Below are 26,968 nucleotides of genomic sequence, written 5' to 3' on the forward strand. Positions count from 1 at the left end.
GGTAATTACCTATAATAAGGTATACCATAGCCAATTTATATTTCATGAAAATTGAAACAATGAGTACAGGCAGGATTTGAAAGTCGTCATCCAGCTTAGTGTTGACCTTACAGCGGTAACATGACTGATGTAGATTGCTGGCACAAAAATGTGGGTTAATGAAGGAGGAGCCCGAGCTCATTTCAGAACTTTTATAACTACATATCCAGTGGATGGATGGGGACATTTATGAGTTCGCAAGGTTTTCTTGTATCCTTTACAGATTCACTAATATATTTGTTAGATGCCATGTGAAATTTATTTTCCTTTGGATATACGTTTTCAGAATTGAAGCAAATAGTATCATAACCAAGTTAGGCCTACATAGTTGATAAAAGTTCCAATTCATCCAAACGCAACAAAATTTAATGTTGCACTTGCTAAATGCTATCTATTTATAACTGAATTGATATTCGTTGAGATCATTAGGATTACTTTTATGTTGAAATGTTAGTTTTCATAAGCAATGCATGTCGTAATAACAACGAGTACGATGTAGACGTATATATCGAGTAAATAGAACTTTTCCTTAATTTGGGATAACTGCATGGCCATGCTGTTACCTATCTTTTAGGAATACATTACAATATATTACATTTATTGACATATATACTTATATTATTTGTTTATTTCGTTTAACGCTTAAATGGATAATGTGAATATTATTTTCAAGAAAATATTAAAACTTACGACTTACCGATGGTAAAGAAATATATTTTTACGGACTAGCGTTTCTGGTTATATGTATTTTAACATATTTAATGAAATGAAATTAGAGATCTTGTGTTTATTTGATATTCCACTTAATTGATTTGTAAAACAAAATACAGGATGTCTTTACATATTTATTTCATGCGAAGTTCACTGTTTTGCAGGGTAGATAATTGCAGCTTCTGTCAAAGTCTGATGACACTTTTCAATTTTGTAGTTTGTTCCAATGAATCATATTGATCTAGAGCCAATGTCTGTGTCCTGGTATTCTTTTTTTGCTTTTGTTTTTTTGTTTGTAAAAAATTAATTTCACAGGCTCTTATGAGAGATAAGTGAAGTAAATGAAAGAGTATGCATAAGAAAACAACAGGACACTTTTCTATGAGTATCTACGCTTTGAAAGAAAAAAAAAAAAATGAAAATTACCAAACAACCGTGAGGAAATAGATAAAGTGAATCACATATCAAATAATGAAAAGTACCCATGTCGTTGTAATCGTTTCTGGGATTTCCCGTATTTAAACTTTTCTTACAACTGAAACTTTTTATCTTTTATTCAATTGTGACCGCGGAACAAACAGTACACAAATGTAGGTTAGTGTATAATTGACATTGTTATTAGATAATATAATTTAACTATCATATTATTTCTACAATAGCCTTCCAGTATTCTTTCATACGGATTGTATATAAAATCTCCATACGAACGTAAACACGTGTTGTATTTAATCATTGTTATTTGTAACGATATGATAAATGAACGCGTTCACTTGTACCTCGTAAACACGTAAACATTTTTGTAATAACAGCGTACCATTATCGAACAAATGTTTTGAAACCGCCTGGAAAATTACATACAAATTTTCACTAACCAAGATGCTACTCTGCGATAACTATCTACGCATAGATACTTATACATAATATCAAGAGAAATGGAAAATAATGACGTTTCAAAATTGAACCCACGGGAAATTAATCCAAACATAACAATCTGACAAACTAATACCTAAGATTATACGAAAGATACATAAGTGAATAACATTCCAATACAATTAAATATTCATATATTCCTATTGTTTCGTCCTTCTAAGACTATCAAGTGTTTCCAATGGCCTAAAGTATTTAAACCTGGGTGGCGACTGAAGAAAAATCAAAATCTGTATATTTCTATGTATGTTTATCTTATATGAAATTATCTAAAATCACTGTATCTATAATTGCAGTTGAAACCGTACAAATCAGACGTAATCAGGAGATTCAATACTTTGGCATTCACTTATTTCTTACCTAGCCTAAAACGGAATATGATTTAATTAAGAGATACCAAAGTTTAGATGTAGTATTAATCATGTCCTTGTTTTCTACTAAGATGTCGTAATTTGCATATGATTAAAGCAGCTACTGGTTTGCAACGAATACATCCGAGGATTTCTGCGAATGGCAGTGTTGTATTTATAAAAGAGAAAACGAAAATACATTCTTGGTTTCTTTGCTTGAGCAATGCGATATATCAATTATGTAGAATGTTCCTATTTACATCTGATGAGCTATTTCACACACAAAAACTTCCATAATCATTTTTTCGACACTTGTCCATCCCCTACTTCTTATTTTTTTTACATCATGACATTAATCGGACGCGACATAGAGTTAATACAACATAGTACTAATGCCAATCATCACGACCAAGGTGTACTCTTAGAGTAAATATTTCGGTCACATATACTATGACATAGTTTGATACATATTGAGATACACATACTGCTCTGTTTGACCTTCAGTATTACACATGTAACTACACAAATTGGAATTATGAAGTTTTACAAATACCACAACAAAGTTAAGTCTAGCGGGCCTGCATTGTGGTAATGTTAACAGTAAAATGGACTTATCAGAATTGATCGAAATGTTGGAATACCAAGAACACATTGTTTTGATTTTTGGCTTATTTTAATCGTTCAATCTTAATCTTTCAAAAATAGTAGAGCGTGCTACAAATCTGTTCTGCTCATTCTACAAGGCCTAGGTTCTACTAAGTTATATACTTTAACTGAATGCTTTGGTACTTACACAACTATTTCATAAAATAAGATTACATGATCCTTAAAATTTAGACTATCTAAAACTCTTTGATTTTTCATCATGGGTGTTCTTAGACAAAATCAAATGGAATGGATAATATCGCCAAGACATGTTGAAAGGTTTAAAAAGGAACGTTCAATCCAGTCTAGATCATATAGCTTTTGCATGGATGTAATTAATTTTGTAACTTATCAGATTTTGAAAAAAAATTCTTGTCCGTAAATTAATGCCAGAGTACGACACATTATGTAGTTGTTAAAAAAAATATTTAATTCAATTTTTTCATATGTACATTTATAATCTTTCTTTGAAATCGTCGATGCATTTTTAATTCAAGTTTCCTTTTAGAATTTTGAAGAAGTCGTGAGTAAATTCTAACATTTCGTAAAGCAGGATTTGAATTAGGGTATGTTAATTTATCTAATGCAAATCCAAGATGAAAGCTATGCTAATACTTTACATGACGATTAGCATTAGAAATGCGGATAATTTCCATTGTACACCAAGTTGCCAATTTTGTATAAACAAATATTATAGTTTTGTATCCCAAATCTTATCTCTCAAATCCATATCTGTCGCCGACTTATAATCTGCAGGAGGCGTAGTGTGTTTCCAATTCTTTGATTACAAAGAGCTTTTGATTAAGACAGTTTTATCCATTATTTTAACAGGATGTGTAAAATTACATTAATTGCACAAGTGGTAAAAGTAACGAACTTTATTGGATAGTAACAGAATGTGCCTATAATGAACACAAACCCATGCAACAAGATCTTACTGTGTTTCATTCAATTTCATATAAATTCACTTGATGTAGCTTTCAAGCTAGTGCGTATGTAGGCGTGGCGAATGCATCCATTAATTGGCAGCAAGCTTACACCACTGTAAATGTAGAGCAAAACGATTCCACTATACCCATTGTCTACCGCTACTCAAAAATTCATCATACTGTCCAACTACAATACATGGTTGAAGGCGAGCAAGCAGTAGCACCACATGCTAAATTTCTAAAGCATCCAAAATTTATGATTAATGAAATACCAATAAATCAAGTGTTTGCACTAAATACGACAATACATGTTTATAAGCATATCACCACATTATTTACGAAAATTACATTTGACGGTATTTAAGCACAACGCTATTAAAACATAAAAGAGACAATACAATACTGGTACACAAATAATATCATCAAAAAATGTGATAAGCAACCCTTGCATTTGAATGATTGGTAAAGAAGACAACTATGTGAATTACCGTGCGAAGTGGGAATTTATTTTACAGTTATTCTAATGAAATATCTAAAAAGATAAAACGCCTTTGATGTAGATTCTGATGAGATAACGATTGATACATAAATACCGCACCAAGCAATTAATGCCATTAATATATTTTAATACATAAACATATCCTAAAAGCATACTTAGGAATATGCATAAAAAACATGATTTGGATTCAGTATTAACAGGGTTGAATATTGCCCTTGGACACAATTGACAAATTCCCTGGACTAATCATACAGAATTACACATCATATCATATTTCTGTAGGATAGTTCACTCGTCTCTATAGGTGGACAAAGCTGCAGACTGGTGGATGGGCGAGCAACCAGATGACCTGGTGACAATGCACCCCGCAACTCCAATAACATTGTAGAATAAAATGTATCTCACTAAGTGATCCGATATGAAAAACAGATTGTGTAAGAACACACATTAAATCATTGCAAATACAGGCATAGTAATGGTTAATAGGTAAACATTGCGATATCAGATACGTTTTCTTATTTCTTATTATTATCATTATGAAAAATATGTTAATAAGATTTTAATGATTTATGATTTATTGAACTATCGCCATAACAGTTTTAGGTGTATGTCTTACATAACGGGGATCACGAGATAATATATATATATACTATATAGCAACTGGATCCGTAAGTTCCCATTATCAACGTGACACGAGGAAATGTCCCACAAAGAAACATTGTCAGATGCCGGTCAAACAAAGCTCTCAAGTGCTAGTACATTATTTGTAGAGGCACGGCGCGGCATCGCGAATTTGGCATTATACGTCAAAATCCCGTAATGCACCCTAAACTATGATGCTATTTCGCGTTAAAATGTCTTTTACATCACAATAATTCACATCAATTACAATTCACAAAAATGCTTGTTTTTAAATATATGAAGATCAATTATTTAGCAATAAGTCGTTTTGTCTGTCGAAGCTAGGGAGTATTCTTCATCCAAAAGTAAATCTCTGAGGTCAACATGCGACACTTGACGCAAGAATAGTTTGGCCTTACGATGTGTGTTCAGATATAATAATCCGACACATTTTGTAGCTGTCAAAACCGGTAAACTGTGAAAAACACATACAAGTAAAAAAAAAAAAAAAAACATCATCTAAAAAGTCTAATTATATCAGAACACAACAGAGCGGTGAAAACAATAGAATAATGACACTTGACAGGACTAATGTCGATATGTACACTGTATTCGACAGTTAATAACGCTTCATACATATTCGGTGAGTGCGTCTGCTGTACCTTTTAATAATCATTTTCTTGTTTCATATAAAAATGGAATCTAAAAACAGTTGTTTACATTCTCACTGATAATAAATATAATAGACAACAAATACTGGAAAGCGTAATGCAATAACGGAACCAAAACACAACTGTACTCCGCAACCTATTCAAAGTAAGCCTGCATCATGTCAAGCTTCTAATAACGCGAGTCACTTATTTCAGTGCATTAAATAAACAAAGATAAACATATGTCCTTAACATTGTACCGTTAATCTCACTTCGGAGATTTCTGTACAGTTTTTTCGTCTTTTATGCCGTTTTAACTGTATAAAGTGTATGTATATGCATCCGTTTCAATGCCGTTTTGTCAAGTCCATTTCATTTCTCCAAAAGCCAACACACGATACAGACACGAATATAGGTTAATCGCAGCCAAAAATAAATGTATCAATCATTGTAAATGATCAGAAACTATTTCGACATGGAAACTACATTCTGTCGTTAACTTCTGTATATAGACAGCAGATGACTAGCTGTATACAGACGGCATGCATACAAATATAGATAGCGTCCTTCAAATGAGCCAGAAAATTACACGAATTCAATATGATTTAACGACATCTCATAAAGGTCTATAATGGATATGGTTTTTACGATATTTGTGTTTACGTTGCTCAATTATGCGGAATGTAGGACGGTATACTTCTAGTTCACGAAGTGATTATATGTCATCAGAAATCAATATTACATATGGTATACGTGTATGCTGTTTTGCACTCAGTACATATTTAATCAATGTTTGCTTTAATTATAGCAATATACTTTTGAAAAGAAATAGTGCTTTATTTCTCCTAATTAAAACAAATTCTCAATAGTCACATTCTTATTTTACAAATGATAACCGGAAGACCAAGTGACTACGTCTTTCTAGATATATACATGTTAAGTGTCTAAGGGAGGTAATTCTCGACAATCAAAATTATAACATATATGTAAATTAAATGAGACAAAACAATTGCAGGTACGTAAGTTATATTCATAACGGTTTACACCAATAAATAACTACTTTAAGTCAAAACATGCACGTGCAGGTTCGTTAACAATGGATTAAAACAATATCTAAACAATAACCAACATCTTTTGTTCTGATGATAAAATGCATTCCCGAAAATATCGATATTTACATGTTAAAATGAAATCTTGTCCAGTTTATCACATTTTTGTACGTATAACATCCAACAGACTCCGGGGATCTGGCTGGGAACAGACACCGGTAATTGGCACCAGGTGCTTTGACATTGCTTGACTGGTAGTCTGTCCGATGGCAATAAACTGAAAATAGAACAACACACCATATAATATAGTGAAGGAATGGTCGATAAAACAGTATTTATTATTAGCAATGTATATTAAACTGAAATATGAATATATTTTCGGTATTTTTTTTCTACGGAATCACAATATGAAGGAGAAATCTATCCACCATGCATATCGAATTCTACTTTCATTTTCAAGACAACATTGTAACTAGGTCAGTTGTAGTAGTGTCTTTGCCTGTATGCCCCAGTGGGTTGTGTAGTCGATTTTACACGACGACAGGTTTCAGTACGGAAGGAGGACCGAGGATCTATTGTGATATTAACAGGATGACAGGTCATAGTGCGGTATCGGTATTTAGAAGAAATCTGACCCGACATGAAAGACAAAGATATACACATGATGTGTTTTGGGAAATTAACCAAGCTATTCCAGACGAGGACCTCCCAATAGTGCTAGAACCGAGCAGCACTAATGGCAGCCAAAACAACGCTTCCTAAGCACCAATTATCGACATAACGTAAAGTACGGCACGGTATTATTTGCATGAAAGAAAGAACAAAGAAGTTTCAAAACTGCATTTGTTATCACAGGTCGGTAGGTTAAAACAACAATAAAAAATGAAAATTATAAAATATTTTTTCAATATTCTTTAACGATCTCCGAGATATCGAACCGTGTACAGCAGCACGACGAACGATAAGATTACTTTTACTGATAAAGGCAAAGACTCTTATTGGCAAATCTGTGACTTTGGAGATCGCTGAGATGTCTAGACCATATTTAAGAGAACACCCTGCATTATCTGAAAAAGAATGTGAAAACCAAGTACGATGTGATCGTGGTTCAGAAAACTACGTACGACTACCTGTGTAAAGAGTCGGTATAGACTGTGTTTGAAGATGCTAGGGAAGTGTTTCACCAGGTCAGTAGTCACGTGATACTCTTGTATAGACATAACACAACAACAGGTTGCAATCCTTGTTGTTACAGCACTAGTCAATCAAAAGTTCGTTAAAGGTCCGACAACCGTGCAGGAGGGTTTTCAATGGTGCCTAAAATCACTGAATAGTATTTTTATAACGACTTGACAACACTCGGGTTAAATTCTCAGACAAACAATAAGTGTAATGCCTGAACGTCTTAACAACATTTGGGCTAAACAGTGATATTCGACATAAGTATATGCTATTCAGGCGAATTTCTAAATAATGTCCGAAGATTTGGGGGTTTATTTCCATTAAATCCAATATTTCTAACCAATTAGTCAACTCGGCAGTAAGATATAACAACCCCGTATGATCACTGTTATTGTAGTGCAGCAACCTGGGAGTTATTCACTGTAATGGCTAATAACTTATTTGTAAATGTTTAGCAATATTTCCGTTCATAATGCATTCTTTGGGTTGGTAGATTAGATAATGCAAATATTCAAGCGTTTTCTGGTCCGCTTACTAATGACACAAGAGTGGGTGTGCTACAACGGATACACAAATTGCGACATTTTGTGCAATCGATAAAAGACAGTTATCCAAGACATAAGAATAAAGATTGTCTGATTTCCAACAAATTAGTATTTACATTCAGCATCAAATTTTCATTCACATTGTGTATATTCATGATCTACCTTGATTTCGTTGTTGAATATATTAATTACATAGTCTAATGATGCTTTACAGCTCTCCAACATGCATGCGTTGTTTTTCATGTCTTATACATTCTAATCATAGAACACTTCGTATTCATTAACAATATATGTTTCACCAAAACGAAGAGTTACTAGTAATTTTGATTTTAATGCTAATGAAATTGCAAAATGAAAATGACAAAGCAGCATTAAAATCTAGTAAAAACGAAGAATTTTCTTTGTTTTCAATATCGTCCTTTATCAATCATATATTACATAATATGTCATATTGCGAGGTGATAATACTTGATTTATTAATAGCTTGCTACATCACTTTAACGCTAATGGGTAACTTGTATGTATAACGTTTTAATGTTTTGTTTCATTATTATTATTAATCATTTTTATTATTTTATATAATTTCTTAATCATTTTGCCTATATATACTGCAGTTAACTTTAACTTGTTAACTTTAAATGTGAGACCGTGGGGCCATGTAATTCACAATTTTGATAAACACTTAAAATGCTTCCATCCATGAAAAGTACTAGATTATACCATATGTTGTTGAGCGGACGATTTTTGAAATCCTAGTCAAATTGACCCATTGTTTTTTATCACGAAACATAACCTGTTTTTTAATATTTGTCATGTTTATCGTAAAGAAGGATCAAAGTACTCCAACTGACATACACATTGAGATCTGTAGAGTCGTCCATTATTGCAAGATTATGAAAACCGCTGACCAACGGATTATGAATTCTTTAATATATCATTTGTGTTTTCCATTTCTATAACAAAACCTGAACGAAGGACATCATCACTGATCGGCAGAAGAATATACTTAAATAAACTAGCATTCAAACTTCCATGTTTTCCAAATTAAGAGAACAAGGACTGATGACATTGTCATGTAATCGTCAAAATCAAATTTGTATATCTCAACAACATAACACAGGAGAAAAAATCAGTAGGTAAAGAAATAGATTCGGGAACCAAAACCAGACTTACTTCAACATGAGAACAAAATATGCATATGAAATACTCGTTAAAATAAACATAGAATTTACAAGTACCACAATACGTGGGAAACAGCAGTGTAATACGCATTAAAGATTTTCTTTATACCAGGAAGAAAATTTGACGGTGCGGAAAATGCGGCTAACATATGCAAAAGAAGATGGATGCGTACCGATTCCCCTAAGTGTTACAGACAGCCTTGAGATCTCGTCAAGTAAGATTCTCAAGCTGACAAAACAACAACTAGAAAACTGGGGCAGAAAATGAAGAAGTGTGCGTTGCCCTGACTGGTAGACATATAACAATGTCCAGCGTGCAGCGTTAGCGGCCATCTTAGGTTACATCAAAATGAAAACATTCGCATGTGTCGAGGCTAGAAAGCCGACATTTTAGAAATGTGTGGTTGAAAGGTGAACAAAAGAAACGACCGATGGGTTATTGTTTTCACTTTTGAAATATTTGACTAAAAATGTTTTAGTCAAACAGCTTAGACACATTATACTTTCTGTTGAAAAGACAACTTTCTGATCAAAAACATTGAGATTACGTCGAAGCAGACATAATCTTAGGCAGTAAAAAGGCTAACATGCTGGCAGAAATTCAAATAGAAGCCTGTGTTTTGCCGTACTGAATCACCTCCACCTAACTACCACCTGTCTGAGAAAATCTCGCATTTTGCTAACATTATTTTTTCATACATTAATTGTAGAAAGTTCCCCTTGTGTTATTAACTTACGAATGATATATATGATCTAGAAATGCATTAACCCCTTTACCATGTATTTTGTTCTTTTTTTCTTGAAATTCTGCGGTACAAAATCATCAAAGTAGAACTTTTCGTCATAAAATTCATGTAAGTCAATTATTTTATTGCCAATTATTGGTTTTAAATACCCAAAACATAAGAACGTTAAAATCAATGTCTCATAGATACATCTAAAATGGCTGCCAAATATTGTCAAATCTATGCAAGAAAAATAAATCTGCAGAAACCTTCATAAGGTCTTCCGTAGCCATTGAAAACAGAATTCTGATAAAAATAAGTTTACGACTCACAAGGGCGTGCATTGACTATAACGCGTGTTTCGGATCATAACCGAGAAAACAAAACTATTTACAGACATAACAACGTATTATCTGCGTTCAAAAATGATTTGTAGCATTTTTACATTTTCAAAACAATACATAAATTCGAAAGTTAACAGTGCCCCACAAGAGTACAAAATATATAGCCCTTTCATTTCCCCGACGACCTAATCAGTGGAATCAGCGTAGAGACTTCTCAACATCAAGCCTGCCATTGCTTACGTTAAAAAATCAAAATCCCCAGCTAATCCTTACTGGCGACCTAATTTTCTTCTCTTTAGACTTTGAAAATCCAAAGCATGCAAGATTAATGGTGCAAGGAACAGCTTTATCAGTGTAAATAAACATTAGCTACTGAGCCCCTCCTAAAACATAAGGCCCTTATCGCAAATATCGAAATGACCCAGACTACAAAAAGTAGCAATTGAAATTTGCAAGAATACAATCTGCGATTTATGGCGAAGTTTACGTTGTAAAAATGTCACTATCACATGAATTACTGCTTTTCCGACTGACGACATCAAACTGAAATTAAATTGGCAGCTCTTTTAATACAAAATGAAAATGAAAAAAAAATGTAATTAAATTGACCTTTCCTTAGAAAGGGATCTTGAATTCAGACATCTATTCGAAAAATAACAAGTAGCCCCGAGGGAATACTTAGTAGATATCCTCATCGGTAACACTGAAAATCATTTCATATCTTGCGTCTCCCAAAGGAAAAAGAATTTACAGACATTATCCCAAAGGAACCCTTTTAATAGTTTGAGTGGAAGATTCACGAGATTAATCTGTAGATTTATAGGTATTAACTTTAAGATTGAAACTCTGACAGGGTCGTTTAGAAAGTTATTTACGGAAAATCCCATCAACACCAAAGAGGTATAGATTTAACAGTGTCGTCATAATGTGAAATACATACTATGCGTGGAGTCATATAGCTGTATGTATAGCTAGATTTAATAAGGATAAAACACGAATGTGAAATCGACCATCAAACGAAATAATATTTCTAGAAAATAAATATACCTGTATATACACATTTATAACCGCACACATGGCAAGGTCATGATGTCATTTGCAAGATTCTTAATCGAACTAATTTCCCTTGTACGGTTTTGCTCGTGGTTTTTCGGTTCACGCGCAGATTTACTACAGGAAGTATCCAAAGTACATAATTTGAGGGTGACCAAATAAAACGAATTTCTATCATGTCATCGGTTATCTTGCTTGTTAATTTTCTGGTAAGACCTCTTTGAAGGTCGGTGTTTTTTTATTTTTTTTATTTAACAAAACAATCAGCACGGTCTCTAATAAATATTCCCACATTGCCTGATCTTTTTACTAGATACCTAACTCTGTTGACGGATTCATGCTGTAACTTGTACATTGTCTATTGATATAAAAAATTGCCAAGTGTGACCTTTGACCCTTTGATATATATATATATTACTTGTGAACACCTTACTAAAAATGTACTCAGATAGAGAACATAGTGTTGATATATGGTACATAATTTTGTGTTTTCAATAGTGATCATGGACGACCTTTCACCTTCACAAATGACTCGCTGGTAAAATCTAATCTTGTGTAAAATTTGATGGTATGATATTTTGGTGTGGATGTGATTAAATCTGTCTAGGTGTTCACGAGATATCTCGTAAACAGCTTTCAGAGGGACAGGCAGAGGCAGGGACAAGGCAACTGCTATATATAAATTGAACACCATTTAAATAATAAAGGTAAGATAACAACTAACAGATATGAAGATCATTATAACTTTCATATAAAGGGTGTCAAAGTTACATTCTAGTATAGAAATTTCATAACAACTATAACTCATAGTTCAAATTTCACGAAGACGAAGCATTCAATCAAGACTATCTAGTCTCCCAACTACAGGCATCATATCAAGGAAGTAATAGCAACAGTACGGACAAGCGAATTGTCAAATTTTCAAGGCAACCTGCCCCGTTATCAAGACACATATATTACATAAATAACATCATATACATAGAACATAAAACAAATACAAAGTCATAAATATATTTGTTGTATGTAAGATGGTGATTAAAATATCAAAAATGTTTTACATAAATCTAGGTATGCTTTGCACTCTAGACACTGAACATATATGTGATCGCAACGAAAACAATTGCATTTCACACTCTGATGACAACAGTCTACCGGTACATCTCAGCCAGGTTCTGAGTGAGGAATTGCTTGATTTAAAATATGATGATTTATTGTAAAAAATGTTAAATGAAGGTGTAAATACAATAAAAAGCAATTTGATTAAAAACACTAGTTAAATGCAAAAATTATATATATACAAAAATAAAATTTTGAATATGGTTAAACAGTACTTTTTTTAAAGGGGCGGATAGGTGGGTGATATACTAGTATCCTCAGTGGTAGCTTGAGATGTACCGGCTGCCAGGAATGATTGATCGGACCTGTATGTAGTAGCAAGATCATCTCTCGTTCATGCCGAGCGGGTAGCAGGTTTGGAGTTGGTTGATCCAGTGTCAATCCTTACTGAGGCGTTGCTGGTCACCCCAACTCCTGCACTGGTCAATGGGTACCACCTGCATGTCATGCCACGAATGACTTGACATGTTGAAATGTCTTGCTACAGGCAGTTCCGGGCGTTTCTGTTTGATAGAACATTGGTGAATATTGATCCTGACATTAAGTGGTGTTTCAGTCTCCCCCACATACTGCAAATATATATATATATATATATATATATATAATCTTTTTCTCTTAAACTGACTTGCTAAATTAATTGTACTTTTTATTTAGTTACTATTTCTGCTTTCATTCCTATTTACGATTGGTATCGTTTATTAACTCCAGTCGTTTTTTTGTTTTGTTTTTTTAAGGGTGGTGGGTGGTCGAGTTGATGAATCTGGGACCTATTTGATCATATTCAAAATGAAAAGAATATATATATATATTGTTCATTTAACTGGTGATATGTAATTACTTTTTATTGTAACTACAAATACATTTATTATGTATCATCTTTTTACAGTACATTTCCTTACTTTCAAGAAAAAAAATCCTCACTTAGAATTTGGCCGAGATGTACAGGTAGTCTACATAACCGGTAGAACAGTTTTGATATTTTAATCACCATCTTCCATACAACAACTTGAGATGGTTTTTTGTCCGTTATAAAGGGCCGTCGTCGTTCATCGGTCGAAGGGATTATCGAGACACCTAAATTTACACCACTTCTCTCGATTCAGATTGATAACTTTGTATTTGTTTATGTTCTATTTATGTGATGTAATTTGTGTAATATTTGTGTCCTGATAAAGGGGCAGGTTGCCTCGAAAATATGACAATTCGCTTTTCCGTACTGTCGTTATTACTTCATTGATCATATATTTAAATAATATAATTTTTTTTTTAAATTATGCTGTCATTGCGATCAAGTTCGTGTGGTATGTCAAATGAATGGTCTTAGTTGATGTTAAACTTTTGTACGTCTAATTAGAATTGGTAAATCAATTACTAATGACCTTAATCCTGTATCACATATGTCTCGGCACACAAAACAAATTGAAAATGCAGAATATGAAAGAAAAGAACGCGAAAAAGATATATATATATATATAAAAGGGACAGCTTATCACTAATCTGTATTACAAGTGTGATGATTTCAATTCCTATATTTGGCTTACATCACACTTACATTATTCAGTCATTATTTGAATTGACTTTGCTTTTCACATGTTGCTCGTACAGCAAAGAACTTCCGTGGTGCTGTTTTTTTACATGGATTCTTTGGTATATGAGACATTTTTGTTAAATCAACCTCGCCATCACTAATAATGATAAAGAATTTTAGGATACATATTTCGTATTCCTTTGTTATTTTTGTAACACGCCATATATACAGATGTAATATATGAAACGATTTTTTGATCTTCAATTAGTCTTTGTCGGGCTGAAATGAAAATGTGTTGCATTAATCACACAATTAATAACACTTGATAAATTATTTAGGTAAAATGTAGGAAACGAACATTTGCACGTTAAGATTGGGGTAATTTTGACTCCATATTTGTGGTTTCCACTGTTACGTCACAATGGAATATGTTTGTGAATGTCAGACGCTTTTCTGAATCCGACAAGTTCTTTATTTAAATTATGATATACGCTAAAACATCGAATTAGTATATTCTCAGCTAACAAAGCGGTCATGTGATAAATTCGAATGGTCGTGCCTGATGACTACTTTTCCATAATGCACTTTTACGACAGGTGAACCAACTATTACTGGAAACGAAAACGACGGCGTTAAGAGGAGTGCGTACAACTAGAATGATAATGTCGGTTTATAATTCAATTTACGGAATGAATTATCTCATTCAGTTAATAATAATTATGCCGAAGCGCAAATTAACAAAGTCTACTATAAAGAGTTCATAATTAAGAATCAGAGGGTATGTGTGACGATTAACCTTCAACAGTTTATCCAACTTGGTATCATAGTATATATAAATTATAGCTGTGTAACCTTTGATATGGGTCTCTGCCCAAATTACGTCAGACTACCGAATACTGACATATGTTTAATTCCCTCAATTACATCATGAAAGATATGCAGTAGAAATTGAATTACATTCAAATAGAAAACGTACAGTGTAGTGGAAGGTTGATGACACATTGACCTAAGTTATGACCCATTTGACCTCGTATGCAGTGGTCGATATTAACCAGCTCATCCCTTCGTATTCATTATAAGTTAATGTTCTAAGCGACCCGTGCTCTAGGTAAGTCACATGGAAGGCTGGACCAGCCTAGTGGTACACGTTACCAACACGGCTTGTCTCGGTACAGACAGCTGTTTTCTATCACAACCTTGCAATTTTCAGTAGAAGAACACATACATTAGGACAGAGATAATTGTCTAGACTAGTTCTAATTGTTCACAATTAGGTTAATTGACCACCATTGACTACAAGAGTGCCCTCTCTCCTTGCATGGCTTCGACATCAATCGTTCGACTTGATTTTACTTCTAAAATAAAATATAGACAAGCCACCCAAACAACGAGAGAGAAAAGCAAGATTAAACAAGTCAGACGACAGACAGACAGACATAATATTTTTAGATAAAGAACACTTTGCGTAAAAGTCGGGTAAAACCCGCTATACAACGGACCCTTCAGTGATATAAACGTTACATGATATTGTTAATTGAAATAGTATAACTGTTTTACAAGTTTATTTTAAATCACAGCACATTACTGAATGAGTTGTATAACTACTAAACTAGAAAGAAAGGAGAATACAGAACTGAAAAGCATCTTAAACGTTACAAAATATCGCACGGACATTATTTATAATCATCACTCTAGAAAAGCCTGTCACATAACATTGTCACTTCTCAAGACTAAAGGGACGGGTAGCAAACCCATCGCACTAAAACGGATGAAAGGGGTAGTTAACTATTATATATTGTCATTATACAAGATCGAAGAGACGTTTAGCGAAATCATCGGATAACAAATTATCATGCAAAGTCGAAGAATCAGGTGACGTGGTCAATTAACACCAAGGCTACAATCAAGGGAAACTAAAGGGGGATCCAAATGATTAGATTTAGCATAGAGAAAATTTACCTATTGAACTGAAGCTGTACAAAAATAAAAACAATAAAATACGAACGTATTCATAATCCAAACTCATATTCAATAAAACTTAGGCAAAAAAAATACGAACAAAAACACGAGTTACAAGAAGATTTTGTAAGGTCGATTGTGATATGGCGTAGTGTGGAATGGGTTAGTATATTCTGTTTCTTGCATCATTTTTCTGAATTTGAAACAAAACAAAACAAAAAACACACAGGTGTATTGCATATTTTTGTAACAAAAATAGTGGTCGTTGAAAAGAAAAATAAATCACGATTTAATTGTTTCATTCCTTGGATATTTCGAATGTAAAATAACGATACAAAGCCATATTATGCAGAAAGGGACCGTAGAATGAATAAGATGAGAAGACAACGGAATTTAATATTGACCATCAGGCTACAATGAGAGATACTTTTAATCTAATAAATGCTTTAATTTATCTTACAAACCTGAAATTATCACGGCGCACCAGTTTTATTTGTGCAGTTTATCTAACTGCAATTGAAATTACTGCCATTGCATCAATTTTATTGACATGTGTTACGACCAACACTTCGTTCAATTATAGAAGTCGTTAAACCACTGAATTGTTTCACTGTTCAGATGCAACCAGACATCGAAATGAAACCGGTTAACAAAGGTTTATTTCATAAGTCACATTTGGTCAATATCAAGTTGATTTCTCTAACATCCTGCAATGCATGATAACCTTGATAGCAGCCATATGAAACCTATTTCATTATCTCAACAGCTCCAGCTTGCTGTAACAGTGGGTTTTAACTCACCATCTCTAATAGTAAAACCGCCAAGAATCGCACTAAATATTGCGGCGTCAAAATGCGGTTGAACTGACAATGTTCACTGTTTCATATTCATTAAACTTGTGTCGTTATTTCGTAAACTAAAGACACATTTAAAAACATTAACATTGATGTAACGTGTAACATATTAGCAATTTCCCATTCAGAGGAAAAACAACATGTGAAATGTTTGAAAGTGTAATATATTGGGTGTCTTTTGTACAAATCATTGACACGCTATATAACATTCTGAAGACAACATATAACTTATTGCGACGTTATATCAAATACAGTGTACTAGCACATTGTATTTGTAAGTGCCATTATAAAACGCTATGAGAAAAAGTATATGAGCACACTTTCAAGCAACTGACAAGCTATGGGATAGACATTTTTAAAGTCATTTTCAACATGATGATTTCCACATTTTATTTCCGTCTGTCACAACTCATTTATAGGTGAACACATTAAAAATCACTTCCTTTTGACCATTTTGTATTTATTATACTAGATTATACACAGAACTGTTCATACATAATCTATGTCATTCGTGACCATATATGCAGAATCAACATCAATAAAAGACACATCTGTTATTAACAATACTATTCTAAAATCTAGTATTTTCGTGGAGCTCAAATTTCGCGGATTAAAAAAAAAACAAAAACAAAAAAAAACGAAATACATGTTCGTCGACACTTGATTTCGTGTTTAATTCTTAGTCCCGAAATCTGCTGGCTCCGTAAATCATTTCAAAGTTGATCTGTTTACTATTTCGATGACATAAAAATCATGAAATCAGATTATCCACGAATAAACGGAAATGAATCGCTAAAGAAGATTAATAACAGCAGCTTACACACGGTATTGATGATAGTTAATTGATTAAAATGTTTCGTCAGAAAACTCATGTAAGTATATTCAACACTACGTACAAAAATTAAATGAATTCTATCATTTATTTTGGAGGTATTTCAAAAAGAGATAAATATCTGCGTGTACAAAGTATGAGAGGACTAAACAGTATATCACCAGGTAAATACTAATTCTATTGTATCAATTGTAAAAAAACACTTGCAAATATTTTTCACTAATAAATGTAAATTGTAACTACATGACTATAAATATCTTTTTTTTATAGATTGATTAGGGAAAATACAATATCGACTATAGATATAAATGATATGAAATACCAATCAAACATTTACAACAAAACAAAAGATGTCAAAGATGAAAAACTTTCTCTCATTTTGTTTCGTGTTTCTGCCTTTTTTATTATCATTAAATAGTTTCCATTAAGTCCCACAGAAAGAAAAAAATACCGATGAAAATAAAATAGATATATGAGATCAAGAGTAAAATAACAATCAAAGCAATTTAACATCTGAAACGTCTCAAATACTGGCTGAGAATGAGTCTGTAGATTTACTCTAACAGAGTACTGTTTTCAGGAATTTTCGTATAATCAGCTGCATCATCCAATTATACTTAAGTTCAGGAAATTGTAGCAATTCATTAAAACCGAACATTGTGGAGCATTAAAAACTCATTGGCCATGAGCGGTACGGTTAAACATGAAACAAGTGGAAACAAGGCTAATAACTTTATTATCAGTGAATACATAAAAATAAAAAGTTATTCAAAATTTGTCGTGATGTTGAATAAATGAAATCTTTTGTTAAATATTAATAGTTGAAAAGTCATAGCTGAACATTCTATTGTTAGTCAGAGGATTAAATACCAGAATCATAGGGATAAGCATTAAACCTCAAATCAAGTGTACCCAATGGAATAAAAACCTCCTGAAACGTAAAGAAACCGCAGCTCAGTTGTTCTAGTAAGGGCAGTCCTTAATATTTATTCATACCGTTTCATGTGCATTGTTCTTGTTACATGTTATTACGAGTAAAAGCCAAGTGGAGACTTTTTGATAGTAAATCTCTATTTTGCCATATTTCAAAACTGTATACAAACTACCTGATAGCATACAACCCTACGAACCAACACTTAACACACCTCTGAATAATAACATGATAAAGGGTACGTCATAGGTGAAAACAGATACTTGCTATCAAAGAACTGATATTTCAAAGTAACGTTTTTCAACGAATACATCGCGAGATAAAACATTGGTACTAACTTTGAAAGCACATCTGATAAGAAAACATTGTTGGATGCAAGGAATGTATGTATACGAAAAATATATGACTATCAGAACATTTGTTTTTTCATTGCATTGCGGAGTATAACAAACACATTTTCTATATTTTTAAAGTCAAAGGATTTAACAAACGCGAATTTCCAATAGAAATTAGTCGCATTATTCTTCCATTGGTTAACACACTTTTTGAAAACATATCATAAACACAGTAATCGCTTACAAGCGTCATAGACTAATACTTTACCTATGTGTGCAAATCTTATACCTACTTATTCCTATTTACACTAGAGCAAGCCTTGTATGCCGGACTGTATCTGACTTTAATATTACAACGTGTATTCTTAAAACAAAAAGTCATTAATAATAGGCAATCTACAGGATATAATGTCTGTAAATTCAGGAACAAATGGAATATTTTGTTAAGTACAGAAAATTTCAAAATATATAATTTTATGAAGGACGTATTAAGTTGAGCAAGTCTATGGATTCAGACTCTTCCCTAGACATTATGAAAACAAACAATACCAATCGGATAACGATATCAAAAATATTGTTAGGTATACGTGACGTAAATTGAACAAGATATCAAAATATTCCAGGTATGTGTACGGAATATATTATTCCAATGGCGACTACGTCGATAACGATAAAATGTTAACAATGTTGTATAACAATATTTCTGCATGTTCTTTGCTTTCGTTTGCTTATTTCCTTCTTGTTTTCTCCATAAATTCTTTCGCTTATCACTCACAAACGTCACGAAAATGCCAGCATATCAACATGAACTAAATCCCAACTCAAATTCAGTAAGTCTAGGGGAAAATATGAACAAACAAAAGATTACGCTGAGGCCCAAGGAACAGTACAAGGATAATAAGACCACGTGTTCCGGAAGATTAAGCGTCTTCTGCTTCATCGACGACACCTGCCATGTAATCTATAAATTATGAAATATTTCACACGGTAGTTAAACTTGTGAAACAAGATGGCAATCAGTCTGTATATGTATATATATATTTTATTTCTCTTGAAAATTAGATAATCCTTGCTCTGAATTAAGCCACGATTTGCTAAGAAAATGTACTCCACATTACCTAAAGACAAAGACAACCAACGACAGTCGTAAAAGTTGTAGATGTTAAATTAACACTTTACGATGCAGCGATATTTCTTCAAACTGTAAGTCAAGGTTAAATCATGGCGTCGAGATCATGTCAAATATGCCACGGTACATGTTTGTTAGAGATCCCAATTATGTTATCTTCTTTAACAGAAGCCCAGTTGGAAGTCATTCAGCGTTCATGCAGGTGTTGATTTACTGTTATATGTATTGAAATATCGCTAACTAATTATCAAATGTTCGAAATATGTCAATAACTCGAGAGGAAGATGTATAAATTCAATACTTTCACAATATTATATCAAACGTCATCGGACAGTGCCAGATAATCTGTTAAGTGGCGGATTAAAATCAGTACCTACGATTTTAATTTTCTCTTACTACCATGAATATCTTCTTATCTATGCAATCGGGAGAATTACATTTCATTTGCTCGTTGGTATGCTGTATACGCCTCTTTGCCACTGTCAATGTTATTTTTGAAATCATCCTTCGTGTAAACGCATTGAAAAAATGTTTTAGCTAAATATTGACACCTTGCTTATCATGTCTGTATTTTTGTTGCTTTTGTTCATGATTTACTGTGCATAACGTACATACATGTATATTTCAAACTGACTATTCTTAAAATGCTCATCGTGTTAAAGGATTTCTTATCAATATCAAGGAAATTGTAACCGTCTTACTCCACAGTGTTACCAATTAAGGAAGACGGTGGTTTGTTCCAGAACTTTATTGTTGTATTTATGGTCAATCAGACCATGATACACGCGAAAATAACGAGTACTGACGCGAAAATTATTTTGTTATCTTAACTGATGGTCTGCAGGCCATGATATGAAAGTATGGAAAAACAATTCTATAATCGAAATAAATAGCATGTACCAAATAATAAAGTGACTGCAAATATTATAAACTTAACCTTTAAGTGATTAAATAAAATAAAATGCTGTCACATTTCCCCAACAGTTAAAAGTTATTGCGTTATAAGATAACGTTCTTCAAATCAATTTTCCGTCGAGTTTGAAAGTCAAGGTAGTGGCTTTAAGCGTCAATATATATTCTCTGCTGTTACTAACCATTACGTAAGTTGTCAATCTGGTCGTTCTTAAAAAGCAGTTTGGTTGATAATAAATGTAATCAATCAACTGTTTTAATTCTAACTCGCCACAAAAAGAAACTGACTGTTAAGAAAAGTTTGTAGTTTACTGATAAGGCATCTTGTCACTGCCATTGACGATTCAAAACACACCGAACTTGATATGGCAGAAGGAAAGATTCTTTTGCAGAACAAGTTCTCATGACAACAACTGATAACCTCAACATTTCATCAAAGTCAACTTTCATTTCAAAAGCTTGTGCTATACAGCACTTAAGTTTATCATCAGCAGTTCAAACATCTCGCAGAAACTGTATTATAGGGAAAAGCCCTTAACATATTTCAGTACAAAGTCACAATATAAGTTACGATCGAGGTATCAATTCATCCTGTGACAGAAATTGTACTGAATCAATGTAGCCATTAAGTAACTTATCAGTTCAGTTGTAAAAACTGACCTATTTAAAAAATGAAATAGAAAACCTTGGCTAGTTCTGTCCTATTCAGTGTATCTTTGGTGTTCTTTTCCGACTACACTAAGAGTACACACCGACAACCAGGAAACCAGTTAGTGATTTTATGCTCAGCTTCAAGGTTTCGATCATCTACTTTAGCGACAAGTATTCCAAAATAGATAACAATAGGCGGTTATGTCGCCAATTAGTGTCGTCTTTTTCTCCGTTTTCTGTTTCATGCTTTTCTTGTAAATTTTGTTTTGTTCATAAATTGGCCCCATTTCAATGACATCGAATCTCTAATCCAGATTCTGTTGACATGTGCGATTTTCGTAAAATTGGCTGAGCAGGCGAATATAGAATGGCACGTTTTAATTCATTTCATGTCACGATCCTTAATATACATGCGTACTTGATGTTCTTCTGGAATTATCAGATTTATGAAAATTACGAAATATATCAAACTATTCGGTTAGTGCATTTTCTCATCAAGATTTTGACATTTTTATTCGATAAATTTTCGTTTCCCTCAGCCCCTCTTAGGTTTAAAATTTAGGTTCTAGCATACTGACGAATCCTAGAAACTGTCCAGATTAATTCATTATTTGATTCTGCTGTTCCTCTAGTTCTAGATTTATATTGAAAGGTATTTTTCACTGGCGTGTCTTTTGTACAATAGCACAGGTTATCAATCATGCATTTATAAAGAATACACAAATCTTTGAGTTTCTATGTCATTTGCAGTGCACAAATAAGACTGATGAGATTGGGATACCCCGGTAGCTGATAGCAAAACACTAATCATTTGATTTGTATTAGGCTTTGCTTGAGATGACAAGGCCTATCTTGGTAGTATGCCATCGTTATTTATTAAGCAGGGAATTTATCCAAATGCCATGTTACATAACTAGTGAATATAGAATGAAAAAGTCTCGTCCAAGATTCATACCAAATATTTCTTAAAGTCGTTATCTCCATAACATATAATCTTTCCCATCTTAATTATCGTAATTCGGGACCTTTTTGAAGATTCATTTATTTATTTAGAACATTGATAAACGTGTTTCCAATACAAACTGACTTTTACAATGCTACTGGACAATTCTATTTCATATCAGCCGCTTATCTCGATTTTTTTCCTTCAACGAAACCAACATGGACAGATTTCCACCAAGCTGTTTGATAAGCGTAATAATTTCAATTTCTCTCCAGTAACTTTTCCATTTTTGGATAGCAACATACATTCTCCCCAGCCTAACGTGTTTACATGTTGTAGTTGATGTGATATTCAAGGTCATTATTATCACGATTTCGTGAAAGATGTCGTCAACTTACGGACAAACTCCTAACACAGGAATTCAAAAGATGCATGGTTAATGAATAACATTATGGGAAGTGTTACACTCATCATAGTGATCTATATATTTGTTCTTTCTTTGTGCGATATGAAGCTGGACGTGTTTAATGGTTGTCAGTTTTTTTGTCTGCTGGTTTCGGTGTGGTATATATTGTTATTATTTCAGAATATGACATAACTTACTTGGGTTGACCATGGTTTGTATGAAGCTCATAGCGGATGTGAGCATGAAGCAGAAGACGCTTACTCTCCCGGAACACCTGATCTTATGTTCTGATGTTGCTGACATGTTCGTATTTTCTTTGGTTTTTTTTTTTTTTTTTTTTCAAATGGCAATACTTTGCTGGAGATATGAAATGAAGACATACCGGGTATATTTTTTAACCTTTCAATACGTTACTGAAATACAAAGTCCATATTCTATTGAAGATTTACACAGGTGAATAGCACCTTTCAAAATCAATTTAGATTAAGATACAGCAGGATCAAAAAATAATCAAACTGCATCATTCAGCTGTTTGGTTCTTCTAGGACTCGGCAGTGATTACAAGGGCCTAAATTTTGAAGCCTAGTAGGCAACCGAGGAAAATCCAAAGTAATCAAAAGAAAAGTCAAAATACAAACGAGGAGTTGCAACACTTTCATAATTAAATAAATTTCATTATTTTCATAAATCAAATAATTTTAGAACTATTTCAACTGCAATGTGTATATTCTTAATCGTCTTGTTATTCGAAGGAATTGAAACGTTGCATGCAGGTTAAGCCTACTGCTAATTCCGGAGACTAAAAGTCCACCAGCAGTGTCTACCATCTACTATCTCAAAGAATGCACAAAAGGCAAACAAATGATTAGCGCTTTTTAATCGAAATTGAGAGTTAGAGTAAAGCCAACAATGAATTAAACTGCATCATATAGCTGTTTTGTCTTAACCAAGATCTTTCACTGATTACTGTTACTGGAACAATGCATATCATTTTACCCTTTAAAAGGTTCAGTGTTATCGTTTTATGAGCAGTGTGTACTTGGTTATCAAGCTGTTGCAACAGTTACAACACGTAATTAGCAATCAAAAAATACATACCAGATGAATTCTTATACACATTTTTGTGTATTTATTTAGATCAGACGGATTTTCAAGAGCCTACCAACCAATTTTCAAGGACTCAAATTAAACTGAAGCTTCTGTTTCTCAGGGATGTTTGATATAAATACCTTTATTTGGTGTTTTCTAAACCAGACAGAATGGAGAACGGAAAGGGTGGCTTCTACTCCAGATGGGCTGAAGAACACCATGTGGCTGGGGGTTCCCTGCAAAAATATCAACCAGTAAAACATCACACCACTCCATCAAACAATGATTTATTTTTTAGGTGAGAAAAGAAAAAAACGTGGAAGTATTCTTGCAAATGTGATGAATAATACAGCCATGTCACTGATAAAAAGAGGAAATCTGAACAGTGTTTTTAGTTGTTCAATGTAGTGTTAGCATCTATATTATGTTGGCCTGTCAAGCATTGTTTTTGAAGTAGATCAAAAACATCAAAACAAGACAGAACAAGAATTAAATAAAAACCTATAAACAGTCCCTCACTTATATAATCTCCATTTTTACATCAACTGGACTTGACTTCTGAAGCATACATTTTCTATGTTATAATGGCTAAGACAGGCTTTGTCAAATAACAAGTAACAGTAATTCTGGAAAAGTAATAGATGATATACAGTATATCTCTTGATAAATTTACTTGGCCAAAGGCAGGCCAACCCAGTTAAAAATCCATTGCTGTGAATTTCTCTCATTCCACACAGGAAGCTCCTTCATTAACATGTAGTCTAGTGCTTTCTGCAGATAAAAATGAATGTAAATTCATGCTTTTTATTAAATCTTCTTTAATATAAAACATGCAGCACATGATTTTAATGTATGTGGTTCTTGTTCAGATTTTTGGTTGTCCTTATAAAATGGTCACACAAAGTTTAACAGATGTACAATAAAGATCTGTAAAGCTTTACCTAATAGAATATGTATAATCATTTGTTAATAATCTGAATTTATTGGGATGAACACTATATTTTTAGTTACCATAATAAGCTTTACATTATCTTTGTAAACTGTGTGGTTATGATTAACTATCAAAGCCTAAGTGTAAGAACTAATCAATATTTAGGGCATAAAGTAAACATTTTCATGAAGCACTTTATGAAAAACTTCAAAATCTTGCAAAACTATTTTTTATGAAACTTTAACGTAAATTTGAATTTTCAAAACTTCATTTTTTCCTCAGTCCACTTTAGCTTGAAAACATCTTTGTAATTATCGATAACAAAATCCCAACAGTACATATCTGAGGCCATAGATCTGTAAACACAAACCCACGAGACTGATCACTTAATACTAGTGAAACTGATTACTTGCGAAACTGATTACCAGCGAAACTGATTCCAAAAAACTGTTGAGTGTTAATTACATATACGATGCCTCAGGTTCCAAGGAATGAATCACCAAGTATAACACATTCCACATAGAAGCCTGTAAGCTGATGTTACTTCTCTGTACAGGTAAATGTATGTAAGTGGGATTTAAAACATATCAGAGAGACGAATATTATCATTTTAGCATCATTTTATTTTTTAAATAAAGCACACTGAATGTTGCAAAGGATTCCATGATTTTTTATTCATAGTGCCTAATTTTCATGCTCATATCTAAACTAATTTGACACATTCTGGTCAAGGCTATCCTCATATTTCAGTTTAATCAAGACATTTATAAAAATTATGTATATTGTTTGGTTTGCTAATGAGTTAAACATGGCAATCTGTGCTAAACCAAGCTGAAGATAGATAACTCTTACATCACACCATATTTCACAGGAATGCTGCTGAGCATGTTGAAACAGAATGACACTGGGAACTTTTCATCAACTTTAAACCATTTCATGTAAGCTGCCTTTTTTCACCTGGACTGATTTCATTCAATACATCTCTCCATATTTGGTGAATGATCATTTGGAAAACATTTAAATGATATTTTATGTAAAGTGATTTTGAAGCTTTAAAATAAACAATTCAGCAGTATATTATACAAATAAAATATCATTGGATGATTTAACTGTACACAACACAAAGAAAGACTATAAATGTGTTCTTTCTCAAATAAAGCGACTCAAGTTATTGACAAAAAGAGAAAAGAACCTAAGGACTGTGTAGGTTATACCTCAAATAATACTGCACATCAAGACAAAATATCTATGTTTCATTATAGCCAGCAAATAGGGGATGAATTACATTATCTCCTTACTATTCAGAATTACAAGTATTAGGTTTTAAGAAAAGTAACCCAAGCTACATGGTTTATCATGAACTGGGCACACACAAATTCGCTTTTATTTGATATTAAAACAAGAATGATAAATTATTTGGTGAAGAATATTACAGTCTAACAAAAAATGACATACTGTTGTAATTTGTAATAAATTATTGTTATATTACTAAGTAGAGTAGATCCATACTAATGCCAGTCATCAGCTGAACATAAGTAAAATATCAAAATATCATTACATAAGTCTTAATGCAATTAACTTTAAACAATTTCTGAATTCCAGGGATATGAATCTTAAAATAACTATAGAATTTATCAAAATAAGTTTTAGCAATATTTGTCCTGCACGAAGTGATGTGAAATGAAGTATGTAACAATACATGCAACAACAAATGCCTTGATAAGATAAATTGAATGGTGCAATAGGTTTCTCCATATTTTATATTGTTAAAGAGAATAAGATTAATTAATCTTTATTTTTCCACACATATCTGAGATAAAGTAATTTAACTATCATTATGATATCAAAAAGATTTTGAAAAGTATTGTTAATCAATAAATTCAAAATCTTATCAATATATCT

At 32.8% G+C, this 26,968-nt stretch overlaps 1 protein-coding gene across 1 annotated transcript in view; it reads right to left on the reverse strand.

The window, feature by feature from the left end:
• Positions 1–3,580: 3,580 nt before the first annotated feature.
• Positions 3,581–26,968, reverse strand: part of LOC132561836 (uroporphyrinogen-III synthase-like) — a 58,498-nt gene continuing 35,110 nt past the window's right edge. Inside the window, exons 7-8 of the mRNA XM_060226544.1 lie at positions 24,276–24,371; positions 3,581–6,697 (exon numbers count right to left, since the gene is read on the reverse strand). Of these exons, the coding sequence (XP_060082527.1) occupies positions 6,578–6,697; positions 24,276–24,371 (216 nt within the window). The 3' untranslated portion in view covers positions 3,581–6,577. The remainder of the gene's footprint in view (positions 6,698–24,275; positions 24,372–26,968) is intronic.

Source organism: Ylistrum balloti, unplaced genomic scaffold, assembly GCF_031769215.1.
Source record: "Ylistrum balloti isolate Yb309-2 unplaced genomic scaffold, AGI_CSIRO_Ybal_v1 Utg371288, whole genome shotgun sequence".
NCBI classification, from domain to species: Eukaryota; Metazoa; Mollusca; class Bivalvia; order Pectinida; family Pectinidae; genus Ylistrum; species Ylistrum balloti.